The 13,616-nt window shown below is 45.3% G+C and overlaps 2 protein-coding genes across 3 annotated transcripts in view; both read right to left on the minus strand.

Annotated features, from left to right (window-relative positions):
• Positions 1-945: 945 nt before the first annotated feature.
• Positions 946-5,870, minus strand: LEPROT (leptin receptor overlapping transcript). Its single transcript, XM_066555397.1, has 4 exons — positions 5,796-5,870; positions 5,500-5,575; positions 4,533-4,719; positions 946-3,340 (listed from the first exon to the last, which is right to left on the minus strand). The coding sequence occupies exons 1-4, from the start codon at positions 5,809-5,811 to the stop codon at positions 3,224-3,226; spliced, it is 396 nt and encodes a 131-aa protein (XP_066411494.1). The 5' UTR covers positions 5,812-5,870; the 3' UTR covers positions 946-3,223.
• A 1,079-nt stretch (positions 5,871-6,949) lies between these two features.
• Positions 6,950-13,616, minus strand: part of DNAJC6 (DnaJ heat shock protein family (Hsp40) member C6) — a 42,375-nt gene continuing 35,708 nt past the window's right edge. The window contains exons 16-20 of one of the 2 annotated variants that reach the window (XM_066555359.1): positions 11,881-12,138; positions 11,278-11,423; positions 10,054-10,230; positions 9,076-9,177; positions 6,950-8,064 (exon numbers count right to left, since the gene is read on the minus strand). In XM_066555359.1, the coding sequence (XP_066411456.1) occupies positions 9,076-9,177; positions 10,054-10,230; positions 11,278-11,423; positions 11,881-12,138 (683 nt within the window). In that variant the 3' untranslated portion in view covers positions 6,950-8,064. Of the gene's footprint in view, positions 9,178-10,053; positions 10,231-11,277; positions 11,424-11,880; positions 12,139-13,616 lie in introns of both variants that reach the window. The other variant, XM_066555360.1, reaches the window with a different exon arrangement.

Here is a 13,616-nt window from a genome sequence, read left to right on the forward strand (position 1 = left end):
CCACCATTTGCAGTTTGTCACCACAATTTGAAATGTGTTTTACCAGGACACTTTGTTTGGTATCACCCCGGTGTAACAAGTTTACACTCATTTTGTGGGATTAAAGGTTTTAGGAAGTTACCCAAGGTGTTAACAACTGCTCAGGAAGGTTACCAGCTTCTGGGAGGACTGAAGAACCCACAAAACCAGAGCCAGACTGGGACCAGCCCCCCTGTTCTGTTTTATTTTAACCCAACCCAGTGGATGTGACAGGGAGCAACTGAAGAAAAACAGCAGAACGGGGTGGGAGGGATAGGAAATCCAGGTTACACCACACAGACAACAGCCCAAATCCAGCAGCAGGTTCAAAAAGGGAGTCAGGACCAAGCCTGGAGCTGAAGGGACTCTGCCAAAGGTGAGCAGCATTCCCAGCCCCTCCCTGTGCACAGATCTGACCCACACTCACCTTCTCCAGAGCCTGCCCTCAGGGCACTGCTGGGAGCAGAAAGCTCCCGCTCTCCCAAACAGACCCCACAAACTCCTCCTCATGGTGGGGATTCAGCAACTCCATTTTCCCAGGCTCTGGGGAGATCAGAATTCCCCACTATAATATTTTCATCACTTTAATACCAGGAATTCCCTGGAAGAGAAGGAGAGCTCTGATGCCCCCTGCATCCCCGCCCTGCTGGCAGAGAATGGATTTCATCCAGACTCCCTGGAAGAAAGGGAAAAGCTCAAGCCCTCCTTACATCCCATCTTTTTTATGGAACGCTTTAAAAACCTCCCAAATTCACCACATACACAAGAAAGAAATGATGATCCTTTACCTTCCCAACACATCCTACATTAATTCCACTTCCATGGCTCCTGGTATTGCCCATCCCACACCAGGAAAGCAGCACTGGACATGTTTTACCTTCCCCCTCACACCTGCCTGTTGTCACCTCTTAAAAAGACAGACAAATCTTTTAAGCATCAGATATGTTTATTAGACAATTCCAAAAGTCAGTTTTTAGTAGGCAACTTGGAAAGAAAAGTAGAATATATTTGAATGTCCGTGTTTTAATACTTGATGATGTTAGGAATATGGCAATCATAAAAAAGTGTTTACAAAAGGTACAAAAGCTGCATTCCCAGTGACAGAAACAGGATGAGCTGGAAAGGAAGCTTTGGGAAATGCAGCCACAGATTTCCAGCTGATCATGGAACACTGATCTTGCCATGGAGGTGCAGCCACAAAAATCAGGCTTGTGAGGAAATTAAGGCACTTTGGATACACAGTATTCACTTCCACACAGGAAAACCATTCCAGAGAAAGCACAATAAGTTCCCATGGGAGGGATGGGACAGGATTCCCAGTACAGACCATCAGAGCTCAGTTTGGTGAAGCTCTGGAGAAAAAGCCCCACTGAAATATTATTTTTTACCATGTTTGATAACAAAGTAAATTTACTTTACAGAGATCCATGATTTCAGCACAATTTTAAACATTTCATGTAAAGTCCATGTGAAAACTGCATGAAATTCACATTAGGGATTAGTGCACGTAGCTACTTCCAAATAATAATACAAATAATAAAAACAATAATAAAAAAAGCATTGACCTTCTCCACTCACCACCCATGAGGTCCCCACCAACCACAGCCCAAAGGGGATACAGTACAATGGAGAAATTTGGCAAAAAGCAATTTAAAACAGCATTTTCTGGCCCTCCTGGTCCCTTTAGATTGTCCTTGTTCACTGCTCCTGTCACACACTACAGAATGATTTATTCTCAGGAAAAATTCAATCTCAGCTGCTTTTCTTCCCCAAAACTCCATCAGCAATTGAGTAGCTTTGTAGATTTCCATCTCAGCCTTTGGTACATAAATGGAGTAAAAGCTTTCCTGAACCCAGCCCCAGTCCAAGAGGAGTTCAATGGAATTGTTAGCAATGGCATTAGGAATTTACCATCAGGCACTGACTGGGTTTTATTTCACTGTTTCACTCCATTACTGAGTGAAAAATGCCACTGTACAGGGATAAAAGGCATCTTCTTTAAAATCACAGCAGGATTTAAACATGGAAATGATGTTTCATCTGAAAATTTTGGTTTCTCACTAAAAGAAGTCATTTTCCCAGTTCCAACAGATCTCATCAAAAGCAGGAAGAAGACACTCAGATAATTTGTTATTCCCAGGATTTTGGTAAAGTTTATCCTGCTATGTCTTGGATGGAGCATTAACATCCAGAAATAAACTGTCCTTTAATGTTAATTCCTCTTGCAGCAGTAATTAATTACTGACCATTCCCTCTACGCTTACACAACTAAAGTAATAAAACTAGATTTTCTTAAATGTGATTATGTGAATGTTTACTAGGATAATGCTATTAAAAATATAGTGTTTTAATGCAATAAAAACCTTCTTCCAGACAAAAAAAACGGGAGTTGAAGAAGGGTGTTTGAAAAGCAAGGAGGAAATAAGAAATCCTACCCAGCAGAACATTCCATTGCTTGCAATTCACACCCATAAAGACAGAGTTGAACACTAAACTGTGATTTTAAGTGTCCTGAGGGGAGTTTCTCCCTTTGTGAACCTTCACAGAAGTCATGTCAGCTTTAAGATGCATTAAAATATGTTATTCCCCGAATTTTTGAACTAAATAGGGACAGAAAATATCTTTATGGGGAGAAAATTATCTTTAAACAAACATAAGTGGAAGGGTTTTGATTTAACCAGGGTTATTTTCTTTTGCTTTCCTCAGGCAGTAAGAGTTGGCATCACTTATGTTTGGCTTTATTGTCATTAAGAAAAATTACAGTTTTTCTCAAATTGCAATTAATGAGATGTAAATTAAATAATAACTGATGCTAATTAAAGCAGAACGATCGACCAAGTTGAACAATCCCAATTAGGATAATCTTCATATTATTCTTTGATTATATGGTTAAAAACCCAACAGGAGTAGTGACCAATGGCTCAATGACACTTCAATAAACCAAAAATCAAGGCAAATACAGTAAAAAATTGGTAAAACTGCTTGTTTTTTGTAAACTTCTTCAATGATAAATTCATAATAATTCCCCATTTCAGTGACTACTTCAAGCCAACTGTCAGCACTGTCCCTTTGGCTGAAGTGCATTTAAAAAAGCAAATTATTACATGATAATGTAAAGCCACACACATTAGAATATCTATACATACACACAGAACAGGGGAAAAAGCTGTGAAATATTGAAAATTACCAGCACCACAGCGAGCTCCTACCACTGCTCCCAGCTGAAGTCATCTCCTCTGCCAAAGACAAGGAAAAAGCCTAAAATGGTCAGGAAAATGACTGCATTGCCAGCCAGCACCAGGCCACAGGCTCCCCATTTGATCTGAAATGCAAGAAATGGAACAGTCAAAGCAGTTCTTGGAAAAGATGCTCAGGACAGTTATTTCTAGGCATTAGATCAGCTAAAACACTAAAAAAAATCAGAATACTACAGAAAGGTGCTAAAAGCAGAACAGGCAAACAATAAAGAACTCAATTTGTGTGACTAATTATTCAATTAGCAGCCACTTGTATCACTAATAAACACTTCAGCCAAGCTACTGCTAGGATTTAGAAGAAAATGATGACTTGCCTTCCAAATCATTAAAACACACCTAAATCAGAGAGAAAGCTGGTGAAATTAGTGCTCTCCTTTCATTGCCAAGCAACAAAATCAAAATATCTCCTTTTAAAGAAGTCACAGGCAGGGGAAATGTGGATTTAAAAGTAAACAGCTTTTTTTTTTTTTTATTCATGAGCTGCAGAAGTAATTTCCTTAAATAAGGAACATTTACTCTCAAAACACACGACTCAGAGTTCCCTCTCGTGGTTGTGCTGCTGCTGCCATGTTCCCCTTCCAAAATAAAAATATCAGGGGAATTGGGCATTGCAAATCAATTCAGAGCAAGTACACAACATCTATAAATGTATTTATAAATGTATTTATTGTGTAAATAAATAAATCCAGAGCAAGTACACGTTTAAAGGAGTGAAAGGGAAACCAACAGGACTGGGAAAATCACTGGGACTGGGGGGATTCTTTGCCTTTCAGACAAATGTGACCAAAATCTCAGCACTGGAGAGCAGAAAGCAAAGAAAGAATTTAGGCAGAGTTTCCTCAGGTTTTGAGAGGCCAAACTTGGGAAATGCTCTGAGAGCCACAAGGGCAGCTCTGGAAGTTTGGCCTTTTGACTCCCAACACTCCCCAGGTTTGCAGCATCCTAAATGGAGAAAGCAGAAATTCCAAGAGAGAAATAAGGAAGTTGGAGCTAGAAGTGATGCAAAGGGTCATGAGACAGAGAGGCATGAGGTGCAGCAGGAGATGTTATCTTGTGCTGGGCCAAAACAAGGCTGGAGAGGGAAAAAACACCAGCTAAAACCTTCTCAGTCATGGGAGTTCTTTTTTCCAGATCAAAAAGGCAAATTTCAGTGGATTATTTTCACCTGGAGACAGCACAGTGATGAAATAAAAGCAGGATTGAAGATGATGCCCCCCAACAAGTGGGGTCTGAGAAGAAAAATTAGCAAGGACTTACTGCTTCCACCCGTGCAAGGATGATGGGAAATCCAAAGGCAGAGACAACAATTCCCGTGGTGAAGAAATAGGCCAGCTCCCTGCAGGCACTGCTGGCTGCATCGCTGTCATCACCCACCCTCTTGGCAATGAAGTGGGGAATGGGGCAGATGAAGTAAAAGATCAACACAAACAGGGGCCAGTACACTCTGGGGAGGGGGAGAAAACAAATGGGCCATCAGTTAAAAGAGATCCTTCAGTCAGAAAGCTGGTGCAAAACTCCTGATGCTGCTTTTTGGCTTGAAAAGTGGATTGATCAGAAGATTGCACCCCAAATGGGGCAATTCCACCTGGTTTTCCCTGCACTGATAGGGCAGCATGCAGCAAGGGTTAATTTATTTTACTTTTGCATTCAGTTTTGAAACATTGTGGTGATTCAGCTCTGACCACAGAGGGAGCAGGAAATGCACTGGAGCAGGACAGGAGCAGCATTCCCAAATTACAGGGATGAAGCAGGCACACCCTCACATCTCCTCTCTGTATCAGAGCTCTCAGGAGCCTCCTGCGAGTTTCTAAAGTGTTTTACAGACAGAGAATCACAGATTTACAGAACAGTCTGGGCTGGAAGGGAACCCAAAGCTCACCCAGCTCCAGCCCCTGCCATGGGTGGGGACATCCCAAATGGAAACCTGTGGGAGGAGGATTGTTCAAAGAAACAGGAAAATTAAGGCAAACGTTCGTGTGAGATTACAAAGCAGGGTGGTACCGCATTCCCTGAGGCAGCACAGAGCTGTCTGCAGTGGTTTTATTTTAATGCAAATGCAAATGCCGCCTTAGGAAGTGATGCTTAAACACAACAAAGCGCCACGTGCCAAGAGCCTGGGAGCGGGGGGCTGCAGGAGGAGCCAAAGAGCCCCATTAAATAATAAACGCTTTAATTAATGGATTTTAACCAGGAGAAGCTTTGCGAAGGGCGCGGGCCCGCTCACCCGTAGTACTCCAGGGCGCAGCCCAGCATGAGGAACGTCAGCCCGATGGCTCCGCTGAAGGACAGGGCCACGAGAGCTGCAATGGCACAGGGCGGCCGGTGAGGCACCGGGCCGTGGGGCACCGGGCATCCCTCCCGGGACACCCGCAACCGCCTCACCGCGGGCCGGGCATCCCTCGGCGGGGCCCGGCTACCACCTCCCCCGGTGCCGGGCATCCCTCCCCGCCTCTCCCGGCCGCCCGCCCCCGCGTGAGGCGCTGCCCGGGGCGCGCTCCCTCATGAGGGAGCCCCCGGTACCTTTCACGCCCGCCATGTCCGGGCTCCGTTGGCACAGCGCAACTTCCGCCTTCTGACCACGCCCCTTTACCGCGCGTCACGTGACCGAGCCTTTAAAAGGGCGGGCGGCAGGCGGGAGGGCCTTTTCTCGCCACGCCCGCGCTCGGGACAGGGGGCGGGGCGTCCTGAGGGGACGGCGGCGGGTGGGGTTTAACGCACGTAAACCTCTCAAAAAAGTGGGTTTGTTTTCATATATAACCCTTGTATGAGGGTAAGAAATGTGTATTTGCGTGCGTTAAATTCGCATCTGTGCCTAAGAAAAGAATATTTGTGCGCAAATGTATATTTGTGTGGATTTGAATCCGTAAACACCGCTTTAAAGAGCCCCCCGCCCCTCAGGCGCTGCCGTTTTGTGGGTACTCCTGTAAACCTCTGTTTTCACCCCACAAAAACAGAGCCGACCCGTTTGCCTCAAACAGGGCCACCTCAGGACCTACATCATACACCCTTCTGCTAATCCACATGTAGAAAGGCACAGCTTTTTTAAAGCTGTGGTTTTTAAGCCTTGGAATTTTTGAGACGACACTTTGGAGCTGCCATTTTTGACCCAAGAGAAGCCTTTTTACCCCAAAACAGCCTTATTGATTCAGCAATGGCCTTTTTACCCCAAGAATGATCTTTTTGGCCCAAGAAGACCATTTTTTGCCCCAAAACCAACCTTTTTGACCCATTAACAGGGTTTTTGTCCCAAGAAAAGCCTTTTAGAGGGAGATTTTGCACAACCTTTTCAATAACCCTCCCCAGGGAGTTTTTTTTCAGACACCTCCCTCCTCAGCTCTTCTCTTTTTATGTACTCTGCTCCATATTTTCCCCCATTTTTCATTATTTTAGATTATTTTGAGCCAGAAGGCTTATTAAAACAGGCTTAATCCACCAAATGCTTCCAAAAAACTTGAAAAATTTGGCTTTGCTGGCTTGTTTGGCTGTGGGTCTCTGAAGGCAGAAGCCTGAGAACAGCAATGCCAAGTTGTTCCCAAATAATTTGGGAAAAGCACCTGGAATGCCCACCTGTGGATAATGACAATGACAAAACCGACCCTGCCAGGGCTCACCACCCCTCACACAGGAGATGTAGGACTGGAACCTCATGGTCACAAGCACAAAAGATAGCTGAATTTGTTAATTTGAGCTTTTTAATGTATATACAAATGTTTTAGACCAGTCACAATTTCATCGAGTATATACCGTATTTACAAAAATTACAGTAATTTAGTCAAACAGTAAACCTGAACATTGATAACCTCTGTCACTACCAGATATGACAAGAATGGATTTTTTTCAGTTAACTATTTGGATATACATACGTCCTAATACTTTCATGCATCCATAAAAACATTAGGGATGGAAGTAATCAAAGCTTAAGTGGGGTAGAGGGTTGGATTTTTTTTTTTTTTGGTAAAGTTTAATGGTGGATTTGTATTTTTGTGAATGGATGACTATCCAGAGTTATGTGCCGTGACAAACTCGATACAAAGCTAATGAGGTTTTCATCATTAAAAAAAGTACGTTATAGTAATGAGATCCTTTTTATTATATAGGCATAGGTCACAATATCTACAAATGTGAATGAGAAACAATAAACCAACAAATCACAGGAACATGATTCACATTCCAGTTATCTCTTTAAATAAGACAAGCACATACTGGATCAAAACATTAATAAATAACATCCAGTTTGTTACTATTATCTTAAGGTCTTTTATATAAAAGGAGACCTATGTGTTGGTTTCACATTTTCAGTTAATGGCAGTAAATAATGGACCAGTACAACAAAAGGATGAGTTTTATACAGAAAGCCATGTACTTTGACACGCTGTCTTTGCAGTAATAGCTTTGCCACTTGAAAATGTAAGTGCAACAAGTAGTGGATTGTCTAGAAAAACCACCAGCCTTAAAGACTCACATCCGATGGCAACCTTTTCCTGAGGCAGTAAATACAGATTATTTCCTGCCCATCTACTGAGTATCCCTCAAACACGGATAGGTGTTGGTAAATAAACTGCTAGCTTTAGTTACTCTACAAAAGAACGCCAGAATTTGGGGTGAAGTTTGAATTTCAACTCGCTTTGGAACTAGGAAAGCTGCTTCAGCTTCAGCAACAGAGAGATTCCCTTGTGATGTCACTGCTTTGGTCCAATATAAACTTTTGAGCTAATCAATTTGCACTGGAGTGACCCCAGAGGTCAGACCCGGTCTGTGGATGTCTGTGCGACAGCTCGTACACCATGATCTGAAAAATGAAGTTGCAACAGGTTTCAGCCTGCCAAGAGCCTTGGCCAAGTGCTCTGGAGCTGATAAAGGCATAAAGGTGATACAAGTGGGCTGGGAAAAGTTCTGAATCCTCAGGAGGGGAAGTGCTACCTAGGAACCGGGAAGCTTCTAAACCTTTCCAGCAGGATTTTGAGTTGTTGGCATTTCTGTGATGGCTTCGAGCTGCTGATGAGAACCATGGGAAATGCAGCACGTGCTCATTCCTCACTTGGACCGGGTGGATTCACCCCCCCTTCCCCCCAAAACTGCTGCTTAACAAACCAGCAAGGGGCTGCTGAGCCAAGGACTCGTTGCTCGCTTTCCAAAGCATTTGGAGGAACTCTGCCTGCACATTTCACTGCAGGGCTGGGAGGAGAAGCACAGCATTCATTAATGCAAAAGCAGCTGCCACACTGACCCAGCCCAGGATTCAGCTTTGGCTCTCTTCAGCCACACTACACTAGATGAGCAATTAAGCAGCAAATGGTGACTGTTAGGAGTGTGCCTAAACCACAGCTGAGCACTTCATAATTTGGATAATTCGATCCAAACCCAGGAAAAAAATAACATACATCCAAGTTTGGGCCTCACCAGCAGTTGTTGAACTCAACTGAAGTGTTGCCATATCACACCTCACAAAAACAAGGTAGGAAATTCACCAGCTACACTTTGTTGGAAACAAACAAGTTCCACCTTTTCCCAGTACGTGTTCTCTCTTGTCCCACTGGAACCCAAAATAAAATAGAAAAGTTACCAGAAACTGTAACCCTGTGGCTCTGGTGGGGCGAGCCAGGTGGCCAGAGTTCCTCTGAGCTCAGGATTCTGGAGACAAGTGTTAGGAAACCTTTCTCATGTTCTTCATGATAAGTATTAGGCTCTTAGTTTTCTGAAACTTGTGAATTTCCAGCCAGAGTTTGGTTGATCTGTGACATTTGTGACAAGAGACTAAACAAGCACTAGCACGGGTCTGGAGTGGAGGCTGAGAAAGTACCTAATACAAAGGTTTTTGTCCTTGGTTTTCAAATTCTGACCAGGCATCGTTCAGCTCCATAAATATCATCTTTGCATATTGTTCATATGGCTGCCCAGTAGCCTGGAATAAAAACAGAGACAAAAGAGGGGTATCAGAGCTCCCAAACAAGCTGGCACGTGAGCAGATTCCCAGGCAGTTCCAGGAATTTTCACTTTTTCCTTGACAAAAATCAGCTACTCTGGAGGGCTGCTTTCCTTAAGAATTTCTCAGCTTTGCTGCTCCTCAGAGCTGACAACCCCCAGAGCAATTCCCATGGGCATAGTAAATGTGACCTTCTAAATAATAAATATAACCTTGGCACTGGGAGAGGATTTTACCTGCATGGAAGGGGAAGAGCTCCACCCGACACGGTTCCTGGATGAAATCATAATTCCTGCACATCCTCCCAAGCCTTGGGACTCCCATTCCCTGCCAAGGGGAAGCTTCCTCCTCCCCACGGGGTGTCCCAGGTGGAATTGTTGCTCCCTGGTCAGCAAGTGGCAGCAGCCAGGGCACGAGCCACGAGCTGGGCAGCCAAACATCCTGGTGGCTCCATTGCAGGAGTTTGATTTGGAACTGCTGCCCAGCAGCAGAATGGCTGAGAGTCCAAGTGAGGGTGACAAAAGCTCTGAATTTCTGCTGCTTGAAGCAGCAGGTTCCAGGCACAGCCTCGGGGCTGGCAGTGGTTTCACAAAACCCCTGACTGCTTTGGGCTGGGAGGGACCTTAAAGCCTAAATGGTTCCACAGGCAGGGACACCTTCTGCTATCCCAGGTTGCTCCAGCCTGGCCTTGAACCCTTCCAGGCATGAGTTTAGAGTTCTCAGATTCCAGAAACCAGCAGAAATCTTGGGCTCCCACTTTCCACGGAGCTGTTTGCAGCAATAAATCAGCGATCCCATCCAACCCTTAATGCTCAATTTTGGTTTCCCCCCGAGGTGGAAGCAGCCCAGCCTTACCTTGTCGGGGTGAACGACGAGCACAGCCCGCCTGTACACCTTCTTCACCTGCTCTGGGGTCACCAGGTCTGCCATACTCACAGGCTTCCACTTGGTCTCCCCTGCCCACAGCACCGTGTGCATGGTGGACAGCAGAGCCCTGATGTTCCTCTCCTTGCCTTCGATCCACTCCAGGACCTGCAGGAAGGAGTGTAAGTCTCTATTTATGCCTCACTTTAGATATTCCACCAGGAGTAAGTTTCTTCATTTGAATAGCCGTGACCCTGAGGAGCATCTTAAATTTCTTTCCATGCTTTAGAAAACCTACAGAAAACCTTTCTCTAATTGTCATTAATTTTTATATCACTGTTTTAAAATTATCATTGATTTTATATCACTTGAAAGTTAAGACAGGCTTTGAGCAACATCCCTGCTAAAAACACTGACTTATTAATGCTTGATGGAATAGCCAAAATGAAGTGTTTAACTGTCTGGTTCTTTAGCAAGGTTAATTGCACACCTCAACTAAGCTCAGCTAAGCTAAAATGTAAATGTGAAAACCAAAGCATAAATAGATTTTACAGTTCCAGGCTGAGCTGCTCCAATGAAATAAAAAGGCATCAGAGCAAAGAAAATTATATTGGGAAGGCCAAATCAGCTGGGAGCTTCAGTGACTCGACAGCTTTTGTGGGGATAAAAATGGGAGCTGGGAAAACTCCTGCCCACTCCATGGCCTGACCTCTGTCCAGCTGTTGTGGCTGATGGTGGTGTTCAGTGTGGTTGCTGTCACTTCCCAAAGGTTAAAACCTTTCCACAAGGCTAAAACCTTTCCACAAGGCTAAAACCAGGACATTTTGAGAAGATCATTCTGTTTTTCAGAACTTTGCTTGGCTTTTGCTGCAGCTTTTCCTCTCCTTCTGTAATTCCAATTTGTGGTCTTATATTTCACATAGAGAGCAGGACAGACTGAATTCCCTTCCCTTCCAAAAGAGACCTGCAGTTTGGCAATTTATCGAGGAGAGATGAGAGAATTCCAAAGCAGGCAGGATTAATGAGGCAGAGGATTAGTTCAATTAGCTGCGCCTGCTAATCAGGGCTGGAGCGCTGTGGAAGAGCAGCAGCCCAGTGACACTGAGCGAGCCATTGTTGGTGTGGTCTGGCTGAGGACAGAAATGTAACCTTGGAGTTTTAAATCTGTTGAGGACTTTGAATGACTGGGAGGACATCACCAAGAATTTTGCTTACTTTTAGTTTTTCGGGGTCCATCTCCTTTGCCATTTCTTCTTTTCTCATCTCAGCTATTGTTTTGGGACCCTTCTTGTCCTTGTGAGCATTAAAGCCTTGACCGGATAATAAATCTTCAAAATCTGCAGACACTTTTGGCTTGGAATCTTGAAAATGGAGAAGATTTGAAGTTATTATCATAACATGGGTGCATTTAACCCTGGCTTTCTACAGAAGATACATCCTTTGGTTAATCACATTAACGATCTCCCAGTGCTAATGAACATGAAAGCTGTTATTTAATGTTACTTTTAAGTTGTTGCTATTATTATTATAGAATCCCAGAATTGTTTATGTTGGAAGGGACCTTGAAGTTTATCTAGTTCCAACCCCCTCCCATGGCAAGGACACCTTCCACTGTCCCAGGTTGCTCCAACCCCCATCCAGCCTGGCTTTGGACACTTCCAGGATTATTTTGGAAGCTCATTTGGAATACAGGACTTCCCAAATAGCCCAGTTCAGCATCCAGGACAGGATAAAGCACCAAATAATCCCCGTGACTGACTTGCTTAGCCCTAACCTGCAAACCAAGGGACACCCAAAGGTGAATCCCAAGGCTCTTACCAACATTAGCAGCTCCCTTTCCGCGCTCGCCCTGTGCGCCCGTGGCCGAGAAGCTCACGTTGTAGTTGGGTTTGTTCTGCGGGGAGGCGTGGGGCACGCTGGGCTGGCCCTTGGGCTGTGTCCCCTGCCAGCTGTACCCCGTGCCCTGCTGCCACCCGCTGCCCCCCATGGGCTGCGGCGGCGGCTTCTGCGGGGACGGTGGGAAGCCCCCGGCCATGCCCGTCGGCGTGGTCGGCTTGCTGGCGAACGAGGGCCCACCTGCAGACAGCAGCACAGGGACAGAGTCACGCTGGGAACCAAACCACAGCTGCCTTCTCTGGAATCGAGGGTCTGCTGGGGTCATGCCATAAAACAAGGGGGGTTCATGCCATAAAGCAAGGGGGAAAGGCTTTTCTAAGCAGTCAAGTTTTGTAGCCACGTGCATATGCCCCAGATCGATTCCACAGTTTTTCTCACAAAGCAGAATTGATCCAAGCAAAGCCCCCCAGGCTTTCGCTTTCAGCTGTGCCACAAACGTTTGCAGCATGGCTTTAGCCCCGAGATTGCTCTGTGAGCTCTTCCTAGGACAGCACCTGGCTTTGAGGGGTTGAGGAATGGGAGGTGGCTTGGGGAAACAGGGAAAGCTGGAGGTAGCTGACAAGGAGCTGCAGCTCCGTGGGGATAGATGGTGGCAACACAGAGTGACAGAATGATTAAAGTTGGGAGGGACCTTAAAGCTCATCCAGTTCCATCCCAGCCTGGCCCTGAGCACCTGCAGGGATGAGGGAGCTCTCTGGGCAGCCTGTGCCAGTGCCAGCACCAAGCTGGTGCTGTTGGAATGGTGTCTCCTCACGCTGTGCTGATTAAAACCATCCACAGAGATGTGTCCCAGCACCTCATTGCTTTAAGGGATGCTCCTCTGGCCCTGGTTGTGTTTGTGGGAGGAACCCAGTGTCAGTGTTTTATTATTTCACACTGACATCCACACTCAGCTCCCAGCTCAGAAATGTGTCATGGAAATTGGATGAAGTGCTTTCGATTTACTCACGACCAACAAAAATGTGCTCAAATATCCAGGGGATGCCAAGGCATTTGTTTTTAAACCCCACCACTCTCCTACAGAATGTGTGTTTTAAAAGGACCTCGGTGGCTCCGACATGGGGCTTGGCACGGTTTTTATTTTGCTCCTGCAGAGCAGCCTGAAATCCAGCAGAGGGAACTGGGAAACCGAATTCCAGAGCCGTGCTGGGACTGACGCAAAGGGGAAAACAAACATCACACCAAACCACAAGGGCTCCCAAAGAGCTGAGGGCAGCAACAAAGGCAAGGAAAATCTATTTACCACACTCAGACAATGCTGGGCTTTAAGGGAAGCTTCAATAATTTCTCAGAACTGCCTGTTAAACATTGGAATTGAGGGTTTGCTGATTTTCTTATTACATAAAACAAGGGGGAAAGGCTTTTCTAAGCAGTCAAGCTTTGTAGCCAGGTGCAAATACCCTATCTTTTTTATAATACTACAAATTAGAGGCAGATCAATCCCACAGCTTTTCTCACAAAGCAGGAAAACAAGTCAAGTCTAGAAGGAAGCAATTCCTCAAGAAGCCCAGCAGCTTTGCAGAGCCAAATTCTCCTCCCAGGCCTGTAGCAGCACTTGAACACAGAGCATCCTCAGCCAGAGCATGTTTGGACTTATCAGAGGCTGTGCTTTGCAATCCATGGAGCCTGCTGAGCTCCCTGCACGTTGCCAGCACATT

Source organism: Molothrus aeneus, chromosome 9 (genome assembly GCF_037042795.1).
Source record: "Molothrus aeneus isolate 106 chromosome 9, BPBGC_Maene_1.0, whole genome shotgun sequence".
NCBI classification, from domain to species: Eukaryota; Metazoa; Chordata; class Aves; order Passeriformes; family Icteridae; genus Molothrus; species Molothrus aeneus.

Coding starts and splice junctions, on each gene's coding strand:
- LEPROT (XM_066555397.1), bottom strand. Junction 4,720..5,499: donor TGCGCCCTGGAGTACTACGG/GTGAGCGGGCCC, acceptor CCCCCTCCCCAG/AGTGTACTGGCCCCTGTTTG. Junction 3,341..4,532: donor TCCTTGCACGGGTGGAAGCA/GTAAGTCCTTGC, acceptor CTTGCATTTCAG/ATCAAATGGGGAGCCTGTGG.